Raw genomic sequence first — 20484 nt, 5'->3', positions numbered from 1 at the left:
TTTATGAACACCACCATGGTCGCGTTGTTGGAGTATACCTTTACGCCCTTCTGGTGTAGGAGATGATTTGCCTGTTTCAGGGCCTTGAGACTGCCTTTAGTTCTCTTAGGTTTGAGGAGGAGTGTCTTGTTTCCTCTGACCACTGACCATGAAGGTACAGATCCTGTACGCGGGCTCCCAATCCCCACTGACTTGCGTCCGTGGTGAGCGTCACAACCTGCGGAGGAAACCAAAGACGACCCTTTGTCAGGTTTCCTTCTTTTAACCACCATTTCATTGAGGCTTTCACCTGTGTTGACACCGACATCTTTGAATCTAGGGATAATTGTCGTCGATTCCAGGCTATTAGGATGTAAGCTTGAAGAACTCTTGAGTGACTCTGGCACCAGGGCACCGCTAGTATACAGGCAGTCATGGATCCTAGTACTGACATTGCCTCCCTGATTGTTGTTGTGTTTTTTTCTGGAGAATTTCTTGAATTTGTCCAGGAGTGTTAGGACTTTCTCTTGAGGGAGGAAGGTCATCTGCAATTCGGCGTCTAGTAGCATGCCCAGAAACTTCTTCCTGTGCAACGGGCTTAGGTCTGATTTTTGCAGGTTTACAATCCATCCTAGATTCTGGAGATACGCGGGGCTGTGGCTATTCTAAATGGTAGAGCTTTGAATTGGAAGTGGTGTGTGACTCTTTGGTGAACAACCGTAAATCTCAGATACTTCTGGTGACTCTCGTAAATGAGTATATGGAAGTAGGCGTCTTTGAGGTCTATTGTGGCTAACCAAGCCCCTTTGGTTATTAGAGGAATGGCAGACTTCAGAGTTTCCATTTTAAACCTCTTGTAAACGATGGCTTTGTTTAGAGATTTAGAGATGGCTAGGTTTGAGATTTATTATTGTCCTGAAAGCTCCACTTTTGTACTAGGAATAATTTGGAGTAGTGACCCAACTTTACATGGGATTCTGGAACTTGGACAATGGCTTCTAGAGAGAGAAACTCTGACACTCCTTGCCACAGACGCTCGATTAATAAGTCTGATCGTAGAGATGTAGTACAGAATTTTAGAGGAGGGAGGTCTGAAAATTTTATTTTGTAGCCCCTTTCTGGGTTAATATGAAGGGGTTTGATGTTATATTTTCCCACTGGTGGTAAAAGTGGGCCAGCCTCCCCCCCACCGGGAGTGTGTCATTGTTTGTCACCTGAAGGTTTAGGATTGTGAGAAGACTCACGCCCCTTACCTCCTTTGGGGTAACTCCAACTCCCTGTCTTGCCTTTACCTCTGTAGCTATTGTAGCTTTTGTAGTTATTTTGTCTAAAGGAACGAAAGTTTTGTTTACCTTTAGATTTCTTTTCATTCGGGAAGTACTTCTTGTCTGCAGTCTTTTCCAATATAGAGTCAAGAGCTGGACCAAACACAAGTGAACCTTCGAAAGGAAGAGCACAGACTTTAGTTTTTGAGATGTTATCTGTAACAGGGAGACATAATTTTCATGTCTCTTTTCAGTTTGCATACATGTGTGCGTATGTGTATATATATATATATATATATATATATATATATATATATATATACACATATATATATATATATATATACACACACATGCATTTAGACCTACCTATACCTATTGATTACTGTGTTATATCTATGTGTGTGTATCGTATTTGTATAGATTAGCTGGCCGTGTATGGCTATGTGTGTGTAACCCATTGTAGTTTTGCAACCCATTGTAGTTTTGTTTGTGTGACCCCATATGTAAACTCATTCCCTTTGCTGTCAATATGTTTGTGTAAACTACCCTACCTATTTCACTTGTTCAGCTGTAAGCCTCCCTGATAGCATTAACAATGGAGGATACAAAAAGTAGTGTAACAACTGTTTAATCAGCTGGACCTATGCTGCGTTTACACAGACAGATTTATCTGACAGATTTTGGAAGCCAAAGCTAGGAATGGATTTGAAAAGAGGATGGATCCCAGTCTTTCCTTTATGACCTGATCCCTGTTTATAGTCTGTTCCTGCTTTGGGCTTCAAAGATCTGTCAGATAAATCTGTCTGTGTAAACGCACCATTATTCTGCCTTATTATCTAGCTGGTCAGTTCTGGGAAACTCTTACCACTACAAAAAATGGTTATGAACTAGTCCCCTCACCCCTAGTAAAATTAGTATAAAAACTCCTAGTTTGGTACAGTCAGGAGCCTCAACTGGAACAGAACTGCTACCAGACCGCTGTGTCCAGCCAGACTGCTGATTCGACTTCTGGGCCACATGACCTTGTGGAGGGGGCTCCCCAGACTGACCTGAACTCATTTTCATCACCGAAGCTAAGTATAATAAACATTCTTTCTACTTTTTCATTAAATTGTCTAGTCCTTCATTATACAGTATCTAGGTTAAAAATATCCAATTGGATACATAATGGTGTCAGAAGTGGGATACTGTATAATGAACCTTGCATAATTATCGTGTTTGTGGGAAAGTAGGGTTGTTAGTCCTAGCTATTGATTGTTGCTTTGTTTGTTGGGAATCTTTTGCTATAGCATAGGTCTAGGTGAAGGGATTAAGGTTGTGGCTAGGATATGATGGCTGCTAGATTTGGTAAAAAGGGGAAGAATCAGCACACGGGTCCACTTCCCTTGTGGGCGCATAGTTCCGGACACTGGGCTCCCATCGCTCGTGAGTGCAACAAATATGTTGCGCCACAGTGCTTGGCTGACCCCTGTCAAGCAGCTGTGGGGTTAGATCTATCCCGATATAATTCTTCTGAGCAGAAGGCCACAGCAAGTGTGGGGTGGATTTGCTTGCAGGCGCTACAGGAGGAGACAGCAAAGCGAGAAGCAGTTGAGAAGGAGCTGCAGGCAGCTACTGAACAACTGACTCTCTTGCGGACCTGTTTAAGGGGTATTGAAAACCATAATGGGGAATTAAGTACTCAATTTTCCGATTATGTTGTCCGTACTGTACAAACACGCAGACGGAGAAAACAAAGACCATCCCCGGGCAAAGGGAGTAAATACAGAGTCAGAACTTTGATACAGCAAAGTAATTGGGATGCAGTGGGGGATTGGTCAGGCTCATCTTCATCTGATGAGGAAATAGAAATAGAAGAGGAAGAAGTGCGTCCCATAGTAACAACAAAATCAAAAAGAGAAGTGACTCAGAGGGCTACAACTTCTGGGGAACATGATTATACTGAGGGAGCTCAGCAAAATTATGTAGAGGAGACACGTACTTATACTGCAGGAGAGCTCACTGAGCTGGGTAATAAGTATAGACAGAAACCAGGAGAGGGATTATTGTCATGGGTCTTAAGAGTATGGGACCTAGGAGGGGATGGTGTTCAATTGAGTAACAGAGAAGCAGTCGGTTTGGGTAGTTTGTGCTTGGACGCTAGAATTAGACTCCAAATGCGTAGGGCAAGGACTACTGGGAGTACCTTTTCTTTGTTACATCTGATAAGGGATTCCATAGTGCAAGTACATGAGACTCCTTCAGAGCTCATTGATGCTTCACCATGGCATACCTTATCTGAAGGAATCAGTAGACTCAGAGAGATAGGCTGTATTGGGGGTTTGGTTACCGAGCCTTTGCCCGTTGATGGTGTGTATGCTGTGGTAGCTCAATGGAATGGGCCTGACATGGAAAGATTTACAAATTTAATGAAACAGAAAATTTTGATGAGTGCCCCTCCCCACCTTAAAGCAGCTTTGTTTACTATGCTAAGTGCTATTGATGCTAGGAGAGAAACTGTGTATGAGGCAGCAGCACTACTAGGACAGCTGGGGGAGCTGGAGAAAAGCAATAAAATGCAAAACTCTAGGAAGCTTGATTCAACTACAAATGCAACTGGGAAAGGGAGAACAATAATTACCAGAAAGCAAATGTTTTTTGATCTCTTGAACAGTGGGGTAAGCAAGGCAGACATCGATGGCATTTCCACACCTGACTTGCTTAAACGCTGGAAGGATCTAAAACAAAAGGGTAAATTGTACCAAGTGAGACAAAAAAATGGAATTAGGGACAATTCACATTTTATGCCTGGGAAGAATTCAAGCCCATATGATGCTGCACAAACCACACTTTCTGAACATTTGAGGCAGGAAAAGAGGGGGTGGGAAGTACCACAGCCACTAGATTGACATGAAGGCGAGTCCCCTGCCAGTTTGAAGAGAGTGTGTGTGATGAAGCCAGGGGACAGACGCCCATATGCTTCAGTTGAAATATACTGGCAGGAGAAAGGCACAACACAAAGGGTTACAGCTTTACTTGATACAGGGGCTGAGGTTTCACTTTTTGAGGGACATCCTGGGGGGGTAATCACAATCCTGGGTGGCCATAGAAGGGTTAGGAGGACAAAAAACTTGGGCTAAAAGGGTACAATGCAGGTTGAGAATAGGAAAGGGTCCTATATTTAAAGCACAAGTTCTAGTTTCAGATTTACCTGATAATATCTTAGGCATGGACATACTTAAGGGACAGACTATACACACAATGTCTGGGACTTATGTTTTTGGTACCTCAGTCTGTTGTTTTTCTATCTCTGCAGTTAAACCTATCGTGCGCGGCCATGCCAAATGGACCCCAGTGTACATCCCTCCGCCTGACACACCAGTGTACCTGAAACAGTATCGCATTCCAGGAGGACACAAGGAGATTTCAGAGACTATACAAGCTTTGCTGTCTTCAGGAGTACTCCGACCAGCTGTTAGCCCTTTCAACGCCTCCTTGTGGCCTGTCAAAAAACCAGATGGCAGTTTCCGGATGACAATCGATTATTGAGGACTTAACAAGGTGGCTCCACCTTTGGCATCAGCGGTTCCAGACATGGTATCCCTTGTGGAACACATCACCCATACTGCAGGGGAATTGCATGCTGTATTGGACTTGGCAAATGCATTCTTCTCGATACCTATTGCCAAGGAATCGGAGGACCAGTTCGCTTTTACCTGGGATGGACGACAGTATACTTTGACAGTGGTGCCACAAGGATACCTGCATTCCCCAACTATCTGTCATGGACTAATAGCCAGGGACTTACAGCAATTGCCTGTGTTGACTTGTACCTTATACCATTACATCGATGACATCATGCTTTCAGGTGCCACCAAGGACAATGTTGCTAAAGACTTACACACTGTGATGAAACATATGCAACAGAGAGGGTGGGCCATAAACCCCAATAAAGTGCAGGGACCTGCACAACAAGTAAAGTTCTTGGGGATGATATGGACTGGTCCACAGAAGGTCATACCTGAGCCAGTGCTAGACACAATTGCCAATTTGAAAGTTCCATCGTCTGTCAAAGAAGCACAAAGCATTCTGGGTGTGCTGGGATTTTGGCGTTCATTTGTGCCACATTTGGGACTGATTTTGCGGCCTATCTACAATGTTACTAGAAAAAAAGACTGTCTTCACATGGGGACCTGAACAAGACAAAGCATTGGAGCAAGCTAAAGCTGCAGTGAGAGCTCATAATGCTTTAGGTCCTCTCCTGCCTGATCAACCTTTTTTCCTAGATGTGATTGTGACTGAACATGGCATGTCCTGGGGCTTGTGGCAGAAGGCTGCAATGGCTGGAACTCACAAAACACCTATTGGGTTCTGGTCTAAGCAGTTTTCACCTGCACAGAGAAAGTACAGCCCTTTGGAGAAACAGCTTTTAGCTGCTTACACTGCGTTACAACATGTGGAGCCTACCACAAAGCAACAACCTGTCACTATAAGAACTGACCTACCTATTGCAGGATGGGTTCGACAGGAAGGACTAGGTGCTCGAACAGCTGTGGCACAAAAACCAACGCTACAAAAGTGGAAATGGTACCTAAGTGAACGTGGTGGACTATCAACTCAGGAACCATTATTGGTGAGTCAACAGCTGGCAGGCCATGTGACTTTCGAGGCCACAGAGGAGGAAGCACCACCTTTGCAGATAGGTGGAGGCCCCTCCATGGGAACAGCTTACCCCTGAAGAGAGAAAAGAGGCTTGGTTTACAGATTGGTCTGCTACAATCACCAGCCAAGGCCATGTCTGGGTAGCTGCAGCATATCAGCCTGCTACAGCAACAATCATTCAAACAGGAGAAGGAGGATCTAGCCAATATGCTGAACTACAAGCTGTGCGAATGGTGATAGAAGAAAATGAAGGATCTATCATTGTTTACACAGATAGCTGGGCTGTTTTTAAAAGGTCTGACAGCATGGATGGCTACATGGCAGAAAGATGGCTGAACAGTCAATGGTAAAGAGATCTGGGGTGGCCCAAGTTTGTGGACATTTGTCTGGGAACAAGCCCATCTAAGGTCTATTCGAGTAGGGCATGTTGATGCTCACAAAAATGAACCTAACAATGACTTGAGAGATGCCTTGACACATGTTTTTTCTTGTGAAGAATCCACTGAACTACAATGTTTGGGAGATTGGGCTCATGCTCAGTGTGGCCATAGGAGTGCAGAAGGCACCTATCACTGGGCACAGAAGAAAGGGATTCCCATAACATTTAATCAAGCCAAGGATATTGTCGCTAAATGCCCCATATGTCAGACTGTGAAAAAAAGAGCCACTTTAAAAGGAGATCCAGGACATATATACAGAGGCAAACAGGCTGGACAAGTGTGGCAAGTGGATTACATTGGCCCCTTACCGGCTGGTAGGGGAAATGTCAAGTATTGTGCGACTGCAGTAGATACCTACTCAGGCATGCTTGTCGTATGCCCTACTGCTTCAGCAGATCAAGCAACTACCTTGAAATTATTGACTTTGTTAACAACCTATTACGGGACACCAGTTGAAATACAATCGGATAATGGAACCCACTTTACTGGCAGACAAGTCAAAGACTGGGCGACAGAAAATGGAGTACACTGGGTGTTCCATATTCCTTACTATCCTCAAGCAGCTGGCCTTATTGAGCGCATGAATGGTTTGCTGAAAGAACAAATAAAAAAGCTTACACCTACTCACACACTGAGGGGATGGGATAGGGTGTTAGCTCAGGCCACTCAACTACTGAATCAGCGGGTGGTGGGAGGTTCTACCCCAATTCAACGCATGTTAGGACAGGGAAATGATAGGACCATACCACCTTTGATAGTGACCACAAGGAAAGCCTTGACAAACACCAACACAACACAGATACCAGTGAGGGCACATAAGGACAGGGAATTTGGAGATCCCCCATGGGTAGTGGGAGAAGACAAAGAATTGCCCCCATGTAGTTATCTGATTCCGACTGACATTTTGCATGTTGAGGGAAACAATCATTTCTACTTTGTTCCAGCATCATCTATAGCTGAATGGTGTGATTGGGTGGAGGAAGCGAGGAAAGATAAGCAAGGAGAATACTGTGTGGAACTTATCCCACAGAAGTGGGGTATGTTAGTTAAGGGGCAAAAAGTAGGTGATGTAATAATAGTTCCTAAAGAATTGAAGGTGAAATTGCAAGTGCAAATAATGGAGGCAGGTAGAAAAGTGTGGATAGCGCCAAGTGTGGCGGACAAGACAGTGCAACCGAAAGTAGGGGAAGTGATAGCGAAAGGACAGGGAAATACATATCTTGTTTTGTATGAAGGGACTGATTCTCCTGTTTATCTTCCTTCTTACAGATTGATCCCGATCTAAACAGAGATGGCCCTGATGATAATGATGATGAAGGTGATTCTGGTGAAACCGTTAATGGGGGATGAATTTCATCCTAAATTGGAAGAGCCCTGGAATAACCGCTTTCTGAAAATGCATGAATCGATTGCATCCAGAACTAAATTAACGGACTGTTGGCTTTGCTCCCATTCCCCTATTTCATCAAAGACTATGCCATATTTGGCTATTCCCCTCACACAGGAATAACTATTCCAGACAGGATGTGCACCTGCCTTATTTTATAACACTTTAAGTGGGGTACCACAAAATTGTCATTGAAAATACTTTCATGGGCACAAACGCCATGGTGGATTATGAATTTCACTGAAAACCAGAGAAATGCACATTTTTGCGGACCTTCTTCCACTGGCCATTCATGTATTCAAATGAATGCTATTGGGGGAAATTTAGGAAGAATACCTTTTAATAAGGACATTAAGGTTAGTTTTTCCTGTGATCATCCTACTGGATGTTTATTTGGAGGACGCCTTAAAGTTATTGTTCACGATCCACTCTGGAAATTTAATAACATGTTTCACACTGATATAAGTTTCCAGGCGAATGATACTTTCAGAGTGAATTGTAGTGAACCAGATCACAAATATGTCCTTGGGAAAACAAACTGTCCCTCAATTAGATGGATGCCACCTCTTACCTGGTGTTTACACAAAAATGCTACCACACTAGGTTCCTATGTAGCCCAAGCATTAGCGAATCCTGGTTTTATTTTACCATCTGGGGTATTTTTTGTATGTGGTACCAATGCATATAGATGGTTGCCTCGTGGTGGTGGCGGAACCTGTACTCTAGCTCGAGTGGTTCCTGCTACATGGGTATATCAAAGAAATGAAATGCCTAATAATAAAATACCCAAACATACTTTATATAAAAGGTCCACCACCAGAGCCAAACCACTAACTCATCTGCCATGGGAAAAGAAATTTGGTTTATCACTATCTATTATGGGGTTAGCTGTACACAATGCCCATACCACTGAAAAATTAGGGGAATTATTTGACAATATCACAGAAGATATATTTGATGCCTTAAATAATACGGCTGTCCAATTAATGATGCTGAATACTGTAGTTAACCAACATGCCTTAGTTCTAGATTACTTAACTGCTGCTCAAGGAGGTTTATGTCAAGTAGTAGGACCTGCTTGCTGTCATTATGTAGATAACGCTAGTATAGCTAGAATTATGCATGATGTGGAACATGCTGAAGTATTAAAAGAGGAATTTAGAAAAGCAAATTCACAAGACGACTGGAACCTAAATCTCCCTGACTGGTTCAGCTGGTTAAATCCACTAAACTGGTTCAAGGGAATAGGTGGCTGGATTGGTGGCATTTTGCAACTAACTTTACACCTGTTAGTGGGTATTATAGTATACGTATGTATTCGTATTCTTATAACATGTATTACTAAATGTACCAACAACACTGTTCAAGCTCTGCCCCTTAAAATGGGTACCTATTAACTGAAAAGAGCCAGGGGTGAAGTGTAACAGGGAGACATAATTTTCATGTCTCTTTTCAGTTTGCATACATGTGTGCGTATGTATATATATATATATATATATATATATATATACACATACATTATATATATATATATATATACACACATACATATACATACACATACATATACATACACACATGCATTTAGACCTACCTATACCTATTGATTACTGTGTTATATCTATGTGTGCGTATCGTATTTGCATAGATTAGCTGGCCGTGTATGGCTATGTGTGTGTAACCCATTGTAGTTTTGCAACCCATTGTAGTTTTGTTTGTGTGACCCCATATGTAAACTCATTCCCTTTGTTGTCAATATGTTTGTGTAAACTACCCTACCTATTTCACTTGTTCAGCTGTAAGCCTCCCTGATAGCATTAACAATGGAGGATACAAAAAGTAGTGTAACAACTGTTTAATCAGCTGGACCTATTCTGCCTTATTATCTAGCTGGTCAGTTCTGGGAAACTCTTACCACTACCAAAAATGGTTATGAACTAGTCCCCTCACCCCTAGTAAAATTAGTATAAAAACTCCTAGTTTGGTACAGTCAGGAGCCTCAACTGGAACAGAACTGCTACCAGACCGCTGTGTCCAGCCAGACTGCGGATTCGACTTCTGGGCCACATCATCTGTGGAGGGGGCTCCCCAGACTGACCTGAACTCATTTTCATCACCGAAGCTAAGTATAATAAACATTCTTTCTACTTTTTCATTAAATTGTCTAATCCTTCATTATACAGTATCTAGGTTAAAAATATCCAATTGGATACATTATCTCTCTGCCAGCTCTTCAACCAAAGTGCCCTTCTGGCAGCGTTGGTCAAAGCTGCTGTCTTGGCGGCGAACCGTATGGGTTCGGCTGACACATCAACTAAAAAAGCTGTAGCAAGTTTTAACATAGGAACTGATTTAAGTATCTCTTCTCTAGGAGCTTTGTTCAAAAGATGGCCTTCCAATTCTTCCAACCACACAGTGACCTGGCAGCACTAGTAGCTGCTATATTGGGGTTAAGGTCTGCGGAAGAAGCGTCCCAGGCTCTACGCAGTAGACCATCCATCTTTCTGTCTAGGGTGTCTCTGAGTTGGGACGCATCCTCAAAGGGGAGGGAAATATTTTTTTACTACTTTGGCCACCTGCACGTCAATATTCGGTGTCTCTGCCCAGAGTTTTACATAATCTTCCTCAAATGGAAATCTTGCCCTAAACTCCTTAGGGATCTGTAACCTTTTCTCTGGTTCATGCCATTCATCCAATATAAAGTTCTTTATACTCTCATGCACTGGAAACACACACTTCTTCCTAGGCCTAAGGCCTGAAAAACATCTCATCCCTTACTTGCACATCCTTAATATCCATAGTGTTTCTAATGGCAGTTACTAATGCATCAGTATCTTCAGCAGAAAAATAAAATCTTTTGGGTTCTTCACCAGAAACCTGAACAACCTCCACCTCCTCATGATCAGACTTATCTCCATAAGACACATTTTGTTCCTCCGATTCAGTCGAAAAAAATAATACGTCTAATTTTTCTGGGGGGAGGCTTAGGACTCTGAGGCCTGTCCTTGGCTAGGGCAGCAGAAACCGTAGCTTTAACCTCTTTATTAATTATATCCTAGAGTTCATCAACAAAAGATGGGGACTCTTGTTTTAGGATATTAGATGTGCATGTCTTACAAAGGGGTTTGTTATATCCCTCAGGTAATCTCTCATTGCAGATACCACAGAAGCTGCGCATTCTAGGTGGCTCCTTGTCTCCCTGTAGGAGAGAAGGAGTATGTTACTCACATGACGCATCTTGGAATAAGTAAGTGAACCCAGAGGCCCAGCTACTTACTGAGCTGGCAGAATAGGACTGTACTGCAGATTCAGAGCGGGAGGCATCCATCATAACAGCATGGACAAAGAGAAGGAATGAGTGGCTTCTCTTACCTTAAATACTTTTCAGACCTCAGACCAGCTTGAATTTGGCGCCGAAATCGGCATCTCCCCGCTCTCCCACATCGCCAGCATATCGGCTGTCCGCGCTATATTGGGGGCGGAGCTAACGGTCTCAGCATGTCACGCACGCCGGCAAGGCCCAGGAAGCCGGAAGGAGCCAGGGGAAGAGACACACGTGCACCCGAGACCCAGCACTGCAGCAATGGCAGCTATAACCCTGCCGCTTAAACTCCGGGAGCGCGGCAGCAGGGACCAGAAGGCGCAGGCACAGATACATCCGCACGACCTGATGCGAGCCCAGGAGGGGAGAGGAAAACTTCAGCCGACCTCACTCGCCTGGCAGACCGCCACACTGATCCAGCAGCCAGCCCCAGGACCAGGAGAGGTAAGAACCTCTTGTGTGCTTAATCCTGAATAGGAACAGGAAAACACTGATGGTGAAGTGGGGAGGGGCTCCTTTTAACCTCTTGTGTTTCCTGTTCCTATTAGGTATAATGGGGATCAATCTCCAGGTGGTGCTGTCATGACTGGACATTCTGAAAAATAAGATTATGCACTCTCCCCTCCTTATTGTGTGTAGAACTAATCACTGTGTATTGTAGATTCTTGTACAGCAATGTTAGAACCCCAGCTTTTCTCTCATTAGATGTGAGCCATGCACATCACCCATAGATTTTGATCCGGGGGGGGGGGGGGGGGGGGGGGGGAAAGCACTGTACTAAATGCGATTCCTGAAGTAGAGCTATATTTACCTCCTTCCCAGGTGCTGGGAAAAAATTGATCCAGTCCTTGGAAACATCTACCTGTTTCCCAGGACTGGATCCATCTTTTCCCAGCACCCAGGGAAGATGTTTATGGCACCCAGTGATAACTGGATCACAACAGGGAGGACACTTTATTGGGCCAAGTCAGTTTTCAGAAGTTACTCTTTCCATATAGTGGTCAGGGCCAGATTCTGCCCCCCCCCCTTCATTCAGTTTTCACTTTAACCCCTTAGGGACAAGCCTATTTTGGGACCATAAACACTAGGTGTCATATGTATCAAATTTCTGCACAAAATCCTGGTCAAAACTGTGCAACTTTTTACCATTTTGTGCCCTGCTCGCCAAGTGGTGCAGCATTTCTCATACTTCATGCTGCAGCGAGGCATAAATTATGCCTAAAATCTTGGCCAGCTCTGAGCAGTACCAGTATGCCACATTTTCAAATTAGAAAAAAAAAAATGATTAAAATATTCATCCATCTACACCAAAGTGATACTACAGGTCACGGTGCATAAAAACAGACCCCAACCTCACTGATGGAAAAAAAAAAAAAGTGTTCTATCTTTTGACATGAAAAGAAGTGGAGACCAACAGCATCTGTAGTGAATTAAATGGTAAACTTTATTCACATGTCCTGTTGGTTTATGTGAATATACACAATTTCACTCACTACAGATGCTTTTGGTCTACACTTCTCTTCAAGACTTTTCTGACCTGCATGGGGATAGCAGGTATCTTAACATGCATCCACCATCTGTAAGCTTTGAGCCATTGTTAAGAATTCCTGTTGTTGTTGGACCTTTTTTTGGCAGCACAATGCATTCCCTGGCCGCTTGGTCTGTCTGTCTAGGACCTAGGTAGTCTCACAGACTTGATGGAGTCAGCCATAAGGGATATTCGGCCGGGGAGTGAATGGCATCGCTGCTGGGAAGGATCCCTGCTGTATCAGCAGACCTTGTGGAATTGATAAAATTCCACTATTTACACTAAGCAGATAGATGCATGCTACTATGGCTGATATACAGACGCAAAATACATAAAAGTTCAACAGCACAACGTAAATGCCAATCTTATGTTAAAAATGATATTTAGAATTGAAAAATTGCTTTAGGAAAGAAAAAAAAAGAAAATATGGTCCTTGATCAAATAGCGTTTACCATCTCACCACTTTAAAGGGGTTATCCGACGAAAATCTTTCTTTCAGATCAACTGGTTCCAGAAAGTTTACACCAACACAAATATACACCAACCGATAAGCATGAGAAGACTTGATATTTTTAAATAGAGGTAAATTATAAATCTATACAACTTTCTGAAACCACTTGAAATAAAAAGATTTTCGCTGGATAACCCCTTTAAGGTGACCTCAGAGGGATGGGATCTACATTGCTCTCTGGCCTCTCCTAGGCTAATATTAAGCCTACTCACTGGCTGCCTCTATTTGGCTTGTGCACTCCACCCATCCTACCTTATGGGTGATTTGGGCAGCATGTAGGCTTATTAGCCTAGAAGGGGTTAACAGGTATTGCATGTACTATCAGGCGGGGGTAAGCCTCATACCTCCGTCCTGTCGGTTCGGCGTTCTATGCATAGAGTCTGCTCTCAGGCAGGCTCTATGCATAGATTGCTGATAACACTAATCTATGCTATGGCATAACATAGATCAGTACATGCAATCTAATGATTGCACGTTTTACTGTGAAAAAAAGTGTTTAAAAAAAGTGTAGTAAAAAGTTTTTAAAAGTATTAAAAAAAAAAACCTTATATCCCCCTCAATAAAAGTTTAATATGCCCCCTTGCTCATTCTAAAAAAAATAAAAATAAAATAAACATATTATATATCGTAGCGTGCAGAATTGTCCGATCTATTAACCCCTAGACCAGTCATGTCAAACTCTGGCCCGCGGGCCAAATATGGCCCGCATGGTCATTATCTCGCCCGCCTGATGTTGCAGCAGATTATAATATGGGTGATCCGGACAGCTGCTCGGACTGGCTACTATATAAGTGACCATTGGGAGGACTGGCTACTATATAAGAGACTATTTGGAGGGCTGGCTACTATATAAGACACTATTGGGGAGGGCTGGCTTCTACATAAGAGATCATTGGGGAGAGCTGGATACTATATAAAACTATTGGGGAGGGCTGACTACTATATAAGAGACTATTTTAGGGACTGGCTTCTATATAAGACTTTTGGGAAGACTGGCTACTGTATAAAGAGACTATTTGGAGGGCTGGCTACTATATAAGACTATTGAGGAGGGCTGGCTTCTACATAAGAGACTATTGGAAGATCTGGCTACTTTCTAAGACTATTGGAAAGAGCTGGCGTCTATATAAAACTATGGGGGAGGGTTGGTATTGTATAAGACTATTTTAGGGACTGGTATTGTATAAGACTATTTTAGGGACTGGCTTCTATATAAGACTTTTGGGAGGACTGGCTACTGTATAAAGAGACTATTTGGAGGGCTGGCTACTATATAAGACTATTTAGGAGGGCTGGCTTCTACATAAGAGCCTATTGAGAGATCTGGTTACTTTCTAAGACTATTGGAGAGAGCTGGCGTCTATATAAAACTATGGGGAAGGGTTGGTATTGTATAAGACTATTTTAGGGACTGGTATTGTATAAGACTATTTTAGGGACTGACTTCTATATAAGACACTATTGGGGAGAGCTGGCTACTATATAAGACACTATTTGGAGGGCTGGCTACTATAAAAAACACTATTGTGAGGGATGGCTACTATATAAGACACTATTGGGAGGGCTGGCGACTATATAAGACACTAATGAAAGGGCTGGCTACTATGTGGGGCTCTAATAGTAGGCCTGGCTAGTATATGGGGCACTATGGGGGGCGGCTACTACATGGGGCACAATTATAGGATTACCTACTGCTTGAGAGATATAATGGGTAACTACCATGTGGGGACATTTACTTTAGAATAGGCAGTGCAAGGAACGCTGTACGATGTTCTGACAGTGCCAGAAACACCGCAGGCGCTCTTTATTAAATATTAAGGATGGCCCGCGATTTTCACCCCTGCCTAGACGACCAAGGACATACCGGAACGCCCTGGAAGTCTATCCCCAGACGACCCTGGGCGTACCGGTACGTCCTTTGCCATGAAGCGCACTCCGGAGCGGAACGCGTTTCATAGGAGGTGCAGTGAGCAGCTGGACCCTCATCGTTAATGACGCGCTGTAGCGTGTCATTAACCCCTTAAAACGCAGTGTGACTGCGGGGGTCCCCGATCATTTTAACAGACCGCCAGAGGTCTCCCACCTTACTCCGTGCGGTCCGATCGGCGCTCCGTCGATTAAGTCTGCCATAGGCAGGCTTAATCAGCACAGCGCCTATTACACTGATCAATGCAATGCCTATGCGGTCCACTGGGTCATTTTGGACTTGGTCCTCAAAGGGTTAACATATTACATTATTGTTCCCACACGGTGAACGGCGTAAAAAAAAAAAAAAAAAAAAAAAAACACACACCAGGATTGCTGATTATTTTTAAAATGATATATCAGAAATAAAAATTAATAAAGAGTTATCAAAATTTTTCTAACTAGCCCTGCAGGTGCAAAAATAAAAGCGCTATGGCTCTTAGAAGGCAGGGAGGAACATTGCATTAATTTGACCCAGACTTTTGTGCATCAAAGGGCTCTGTCTTGAAGGGGTTAATAATAAAAAATAATAAATAAGCAAATAACTATTAGTTATTTCAACGGTGGGAAACCAAACACTTAGGAAAAACAATACTTTATTTAAGTAAAGAAAGCACATAAGCAGACATTAGCTACGTTCAGCTTAGTCAAATGTTATGGAGAATCCTCTTTCTTGTTCCTTCCTTCGACTCTCACATTCTTTTGCCACTTGCTCCACTTTCCTTTGAAGAAGTGCTACATAAAAAAAAAGAAGAGTTAATAAGGCCCCATATGCACCCACATCTTGTGTCTTCTGTTGAAGGTAAACACTAGGACTGCAACAGAGCCAAGCAATGTACCCCACTGTATCCCCCATTAAGCGATACATTATTCACTCCTGGAAGGACGCTCGGATGATGTAATGGTCCTTGTATAGACAGTAATTATACATACACTAATACACCATCGGAGGCTTCCTGCACAGTAACATAATTTAAGGAGACATGTCACCCCCGTGCCGCGGTGACAGGCTCCCAACCCCCAGTTAGATCCCCTTATACGTACCTCCTCCCAGAGATATCCCGGTTAGAAGCCGGCGCGTGCGCTCTGGAGAGAGGTCCGGCGTTCATAGAGAATGAATGGAGCCGGACTCATCTCTGCAGCGCACGCACGGCTCAATTCATTCTCTAAGGATGCCGAACCTCTCTCCAGAGCGCGCGCCGGCTTCTGACCAGGATATCTCCGTCCCGGGACCAGCTCCAGCACTCGGCGGGATAAGGTACGTATAAGGGGATCTAACTGGGGGTCGGGAGCCTGTCACCCCGGCACAGGGGGTGACAGGTCCTCTTTAAGGTTGAAAAAAAAAAGAGTCTCCATCAAGTTCAACCTACAGAAACGCTACTGTCTTGATCCAGAGGAAAAGAAAAGGCAGGTACCAATTGACCCATCACAGGGACTATGGTAGAGCCTGTAACAGATGCTAAAGTCAGTCCAGTTCTCCATGAACCCAATGCAGAAGCCAATCCTCTCATCCTTCAGAGCTGTGGTTCTGCTGACAATCCCATGACATACATTTTATTGCAAAACAAGCTAAGTGGCAATACCACCACTCTTGAGGGAGTGTGAGAAAAGAGGTCCCAACTACTGTTCATTTGAGCAGGGATTTTACTAGAAATTACTAAGGTATCATTTAAACAGATGCCATATTTTGGAATTCATCAACCATAGTATATTATGGATTATTAAAAAGTGTCTAATAGCATCCCAAGGTATAATGTTGTCTATTATTACTGAGAGTACTGGCAAGAGGGACTCTGACAAAAGACGCTTGTGGAAAGCTTTGGCATGTGTATCTGAAGCTTTATTAAAGCTAAGGGAAAACAAGTCAATGGGACCAAAATGATATCAGAAGGCCTTAGATGGCCATGGCCCAATAACACTGCGAATCTGATATCAGTGGGAAAGGATAACTGATCAGAACAGCTCTTGTAGCACTAACCTGAATTCTGGTCAATCCACTGTAATGAATCCACATGAGCATTTAAAATTTTACAGATCTGCTGGAGCTGTGAACACAATATACACATTAATTAGCATTTTGTAGGACTGTACTTTGAGAACTCGTCCTCCCGTTCTAAATATTAGAAGGTGTATAAACCATTCTGTTTATTCACTGAATTTATATTTAGCAGATTAGAATAAATATACATGAAGCCCTAAGCATGTAAAACACCTGCAGAACTATGCTCGTTTGTTTTTTTTTTTAAAACCTTTTAGTGACCATACCAATTTTCATTCTTGCTTTAAACTGTTTAGATGCTGGGGTTGCAATTGACTGTGGTATATAGAAGGTTAAAACTTAGACTGCAATGTATGTGCACTGGAATGTGAAAAAGGGATTTAAATGATCCAGTCAAAATAGTGCACACAAATTAAGCGTCTTAACCCCTTAACGACCGCGGGCCTTAACGCAAATGGACGTAAATGTACGCCCGCGGTTTCCCCGATCGCTGTGTGTACACACGCAGCGATCAGGGAAGATGGCTTGCTATAATGTATAGCAGGCCATCTTAGCTTGTCGGCACGGGGGGTGGTTAACTTGGAGGGGTATAGAGCTGCCAGAACAATAGAAAACCCCCACAAATGACCACATTTTGGAAACTAGACCCCCTAAGGAATTCAGCTAGGGGTACAGTGAGTATTTTAACCCCACAGTGTATTAAAAAAATGAACACAAAGCAGTTAAAAGTGACAAAATGTTCTTTTTTTTTTTTCTTCGTGTGACTTTAAAGACATGTTATCCTTTCTAAATGCATGATAAGGAGAAAAGGCACCCCCTTATTTATTGCCCCATTTCTTCTGAGTTCCAAAATATAACTTTTGTGGCCCTAACTCAATGTATGGACACACAGCGGGATCCAATGATTTTAGGGCACCCATTTTGCTTAATAAAATCTATTAGCCCCCATTGTTTATTTGGAGGGGTATAGAGCTGCCAGAATAATAGGAAACCCCCAAAAATGACCACATTTTGGAAAATAGACCCCATAGGGAATATATTTTGGTCAAAATCAATGCACAGCAGGTAAATTAACAAACAAATTTTAAAAAACAGGTGTAAAAAATGTGAAATCCCTATTGGCAACAAAAAGTAGAGAATTAAGGCTGAGTACCTCTAAGGGGGCATGTTCCTAAAACAGCAACTACCTGTAAATATGACTATTTCTTGCCACAGAAGCAGAAATCTCGCATTTGTGTCACTTTGATGACATCAAGAACAACATTCTTGTCGGACATATAGTAGTGAAGGGCAATATATAAAAAAAGAGGAAGATCCAACTGTATGGAAAATTGGACTTTTTTTTTTTCAAAATATGAAAGAACACTTGTAGGGCTATGAAGACAAGTTTATTATTTTATACAACACCTCTGTAGCCACATCAATCCCTATATGAGGAACGAATGTGGTAAGCGATGTGGTACACCATAACAGGTCCCTGCCTGGGAAAGTAGGAACCGTTAGGCGCACAAAACAACCAATCACTTTCAAAATATATAGAGACCGTGTCCAGAACCATTCGTCTGAACAGTAAAGTATCACTAGTCCCCATAGTGAAGAATTTGTATTTAAGCCCATCGTGTATTGATATTTTACAGCTTTATTATTAGATAGCCTTCAAAAAAATAGAAAAAAAAATAATGCCCATATGAGAATGCAGTATTAGGAATGGAAATAACAGACTTCTGTGGGTGGACATAGTCATAAGAACAGTTGAAAGATGATCAAATGATCACAAATGGCACTTTTCAAAAGTAATGTTGCCATTAATTGTCAAAAAAAAAAAATGCACAATTGGCTGTGCCATCAAAAAGGTGCACCGACATTAGGGGTGTAAGAATTAAGGAATTTAGGAGCGTGATCAATGGTTTCATTTATTTAGGCAAACATAGCCAGGGTCACTTTTTGGGGGTCCCTATGAGCTATTACAAAAGTACATGAAACAGAGTGGGATCAGATTACTGATGACAGTACAAGAATTGTGTGGACAGCACTTAAAATTATTAAATGCCATTTTGACAAAAAATATAATATCTCTCCTGAAAGAATACACCACAAAATAAAAGAAAAATTATATAGAAATTAATCCCTGAAAGGAACTCTCCCTCCGAACATTATGGGGTTTTTATTTCCCAGTGAAGAAAATTGTAAAATGAATACCTCTCCATAAATAATAAACCACAAAATAAAAGATAAATGATAAAGAAAGTGTTCCCTGAAAGGAACCCTCCCTCCATACCTTATGGGGTTTTTATTTCCCAGCGAAGAAAATTGTAAAATGAATACCTCTCCATAAATAATAAACCACAAAATAAAAGAGAAATGATCAAGAAATTGTTCCCTGAAATGAATCCTCCCTCCCAACCTTGGCATTTTTCCCAGTGCAGAAAAAAAAAAAAAAAAAAAAAAAAAAGAATGCATCTCCTGAAATAAACCACAAAATAGAACATAAATTATAAAGAAATTTAGTCTGTATAAAGAATCACCCTCCCCCCAGCCCACTCTTTTTAGCATCTCAGAAATACATTTAGTAGTGGGCCACGGTATGATAAACTTCAAAGAAGGGGTGAATAGAGGCCTGGTTGGGATGGACATGTGGGGCAATAAAAACGGGAATCACTCCTCCTTCCGTTCTTTCTACAAACTTTGCATCTTTTTTGGGGGTACCTTCGGGTGGCAGTGGCAGGGACAGGGTGTGGTAATTGGCGCTCTGTGAGTCTGAGCACGTCCTCAGACTCAAAGGACTCCTGAGGGGCAGGGGAATCAAACAGGAGGCGCTCAATCACCTCCTCCTGAAATTTTAAGAATGTGAGCGCCCCCTGTGCCTTCTAAAATACAACGAAGGTGTTGTAAGTGGCAGTCTGAATAAGGTAGACTGCCACTTTCTTGTACCAGGCTCTGGTTTTGCGCTTCACCAGGTATGGTTGCAGCGCCTGGTCTGACAAGTCCACACCACCCATGAATCTATTATACTCGCAGACACAGGCAGGTTTAGTGCTGTCAGTGGTGGCCCCCCTCTCCCTTACCACCACTGAGGTGTCTGCGTGCAGGGTGGTGATCATGAAGACCTGCTTTCTGTCATGCCACTTGACAGCGAGCAGGTTTTCACTTCCCAGCGCAAATGATGCCCCCCTTTTTACCCGCCAGGAAAGCAATTCAGGTGGGAGTCCTACCCTGCTTTTTCGGACTGTCCCACAGGCCCCTGTATTCGCAGCGTGCAGCAATTTATAGAGTGGGACACTAGAATAAAAATTGTCAGTGTAGAGATGGTAGCCTTTGTGCAGAAAAGGCACCATCAGCTCCCACACAATTTTCCCACTGACGCCAACTGTGTCTGGGCAGCCTGGGGGGGTTTAGCTGGCGGTCCCTGTCTTCATAAATAAAAAAATTACAGGTATAGCCAGT

At 42.8% G+C, this 20484-nt stretch overlaps 1 protein-coding gene across 3 annotated transcripts in view; it reads right to left on the bottom strand.

The window, feature by feature from the left end:
- Positions 1–15620: 15620 nt before the first annotated feature.
- The window catches only part of NUP62CL (nucleoporin 62 C-terminal like), a 153281-nt gene continuing 148417 nt past the window's right edge, over positions 15621–20484 (bottom strand). For all 3 annotated transcript variants that reach the window (XM_069944255.1, XM_069944257.1, XM_069944256.1), the window contains 2 exons: positions 17020–17086; positions 15621–15776 (listed from right to left, as the gene is read on the bottom strand). In XM_069944255.1, the coding sequence (XP_069800356.1) occupies positions 15685–15776; positions 17020–17086 (159 nt within the window). In that variant the 3' untranslated portion in view covers positions 15621–15684. The remainder of the gene's footprint in view (positions 15777–17019; positions 17087–20484) is intronic.

The sequence above is a fragment of the Dendropsophus ebraccatus genome, chromosome 10, assembly GCF_027789765.1.
Source record: "Dendropsophus ebraccatus isolate aDenEbr1 chromosome 10, aDenEbr1.pat, whole genome shotgun sequence".
NCBI classification, from domain to species: domain Eukaryota; kingdom Metazoa; phylum Chordata; class Amphibia; order Anura; family Hylidae; genus Dendropsophus; species Dendropsophus ebraccatus.
This window is presented reverse-complemented; position numbering and strand designations above follow the sequence as displayed.